Source organism: Octopus bimaculoides, chromosome 3 (genome assembly GCF_001194135.2).
Source record: "Octopus bimaculoides isolate UCB-OBI-ISO-001 chromosome 3, ASM119413v2, whole genome shotgun sequence".
Taxonomy (NCBI): domain Eukaryota; kingdom Metazoa; phylum Mollusca; class Cephalopoda; order Octopoda; family Octopodidae; genus Octopus; species Octopus bimaculoides.
In genome coordinates, this window is record NC_068983.1 from 32,385,317 (window position 1) to 32,388,162 (window position 2,846).

Here is a 2,846-nt window from a genome sequence, read left to right on the forward strand (position 1 = left end):
GTGTGTGTGTGTGTGTGTGTGTGTGTGTGTGTGTGTGTGTGTGTGTGTGTGTGTGTGTGTGTGTGTGTGTGTGAGAAAGATAGAATTAAAATTTGTTTCAAGAAAAAGCAGGTTGTTGTTGAGAGAGAAATACAGAGGGAGAGAGAGATTGTGTGTGTGAAAGATAGATAGGTAGTGTTGTCACTATAGTAACTAACAAGACTTTCACTATATAACACTCTACTATTAAAAGAAGGTACATGTATGATTAACATATATTTTTGCTGGCCGTGTAGTGATGAGTAAAGACCTAGTACACTATTAAAATGTTCAGCATTGTAACCACTATGCTTAACCCACAAGATAACCAAAAGGTGGCGAGCTGGCAAAAACGTTAGCACGTCGGGTGAAATGCTTAGCAGTATTTCGTCTGCTGCTACGTTCTGAGTTCAAATTCCGCTGAGGTTAACTTTGCCTTTCATCCTTTTGGGGTCGATAAATTAAGTACCATTTACGCACCGGGGTTGATGCAATCGACTTAATCCCTTTGCCTGTCCTTGTTTGTCCCCTCTTTGTTCAGCCCCTTGTGAGCAATAAAGAAATAAGATAACCAAAAACACTTTTAAAACTTTATAGCTTGGCAAAGCCAGTAACTGCCAAAACACTGAAGACACTGTCAGCTTCTTCCTTGTAATATACACTCACATAATAAATCTCTTTTTCAGTTTAAGATTTGCTCTCTCTCTCTCTCTCTCTCTCTCTCTCTCTCTCATATACACAGCACACAGAGGCATTGGTTGATGACAGTCAAGGGGTTTGTTTTTCCCATGTGTCCGGCACAAGCACAATGTATATTCATAAATGTGGGGTTACTATCCCATCTCTCCATTATACTGTCAATGGTGCTAATTGTATTGGCAGAGTGGTGTGGTAGTGGTTTCAACAATGGACTTATGTGTTTTTTGGGACAATAACTTTTTTAACTGGTCATGTTTGGCGGTATTATTGTGATCTCATATCTCTTCCTGGTCTGAAAGAGGCTTGGTACAGGGAAAATGGAGCAAAGAGACTTTATTGTTGTCAGGATAGTTTGAGTAATGGTGGGTTATTCTTCTTAATGGGAAAGAAGGAGGCAGCAGTCATGGGATCAGTTGTGCATGATTTTAGTGAAGGGATAATAACAAGGATGATTATTGTTTCTAATATAGGCACAAGGTCTGAAATTTAGGGGGAGTTGGTGAGTCGACTATATCAACACCAGAGCTTAACTGGTGCTTATTTTATTGACCTGAAAAGGATGTAAGTCAGAATTGGGCTCGGCAGAATTTGAACTTACAATGTAAAGCTTGATGGAATTCCACAAAGTATTTTGCCCGGCATTCTAATGATTCTGCCAGCTCATCACCTTAACCCTTTTGTTTCCGTGTTTATATTGAGGTGCTCTGTGTTTCTTTCAATTAATTTTAAATATCACAAAGAATTTAGTAAAATAACTTGGTTATCATGAAACTGGTGTTAGGAACATAAATTGCAACTAAGATTTGTTGGAAGATTTTAATTCAAAACTTATGCAAACAAGACATTTGTACAGAGCCAGAGGCAGTTTCAGCCAGGTTGGTATCGAATGTGTTAATGAAGATAATAATAATAATAATAATAATAATAATAATGATAATAATCCTTTTCTCTTCTGCTATAGGCACAAGGCCTGAAATTTTGGAGAAGGGTCATTTGATCACATTGACCCCAGTACATAACATACTTATTTCATTGACTGCAAAAAGATGGAAAGCAAAGTTGGCTTTGGCAGAATTTGAACTCAGAAAGTAAAGACAAAGGAAATATTGCTAAGCATCTTGTCTGGCGTGTTAACTATTCTGGCAGCTCACCTCCTTAATAATAATTTTGTATTATTAATTGTTGTTATCCATTGATTAGGTGTTTTTCATCAGAATTATTTTGCTTTGGTTTTACATATCTATTTTGATTTCTCTGTTGTAGAATTTTATTCGAAATCATCCCGAGTGCACCTTAGTGGACCCATTAGAGAATGTATGTCGATTACTTAATCGTTATGAACAATACTTGCAAGTACAGAAGTTGGAACTCTCTAGTAATGGTGAGTATAAAAATTTCCATAATTGTTCTCAAGATAGATGAGTGATCAATTAGTTTTGTTTTTTTAATCACAAGTTAGTCTGGATTGTTTAAACCAGGGGTTGGTTCTCAACCATTTTCTATCTGTTGATCCCCTTGGAGTACTATTTTATTCTGGTGGACCCCCATAGCCAATCTATATTTAAAAACTAGTCATATAGGAACTTCTTTCAAAATTCCTATGTGAAAGAAACTTAGCTGTTTCTTGCAATACATACATCTAAAGCAAAAGTTTTTTAAAGGCTCTTAAAATACTATTGTGGATCCTCAATTTACTCTTTTGTTGTGTAAACCCCTCACAATCTTATAATGGACCCTCAAGGGCCATATCCACTGGCCAAGGACATTCCAGCTGTAACCAGCATTTTTTTTTCTGCTGTGTGTTGTTCTTCCTTTTCTTAAAACAGTGGCATGTGATACAAATGTGATACTTCAGTGGTTGCATCAGCGGAGAAAGTAGCAACAGTGTTTCTTCAAATTTTTTATAGTCTCAGGGTACAAAGTGATCCTCTTTTATACTTCTTTATCTTTTACTTGTTTCAGTCATTAGACTGCAACCATGCTGGGGCACTGCCTTGAATATTTAGCCAAATGAATCGAACCTGGTACTTATTTTATTGGACCCTTTTGCCGAACTGCTAGATAGACATAAAAGCACCAGCATCTGTTCTCAAATGGTGGTGGACAGACAAAAAAAAAGACACGTGCAC

The 2,846-nt window shown here is 37.0% G+C and overlaps 1 protein-coding gene across 1 annotated transcript in view; it reads left to right on the plus strand.

The window, feature by feature from the left end:
• LOC106874910 (inositol-tetrakisphosphate 1-kinase) overlaps nt 1–2,846 on the plus strand; it is a 123,742-nt gene that overhangs the window by 69,070 nt on the left and 51,826 nt on the right. The window contains exon 4 of the mRNA XM_052966130.1: nt 1,981–2,098. Coding sequence (XP_052822090.1) covers nt 1,981–2,098 — 118 coding nt within the window. The remainder of the gene's footprint in view (nt 1–1,980; nt 2,099–2,846) is intronic.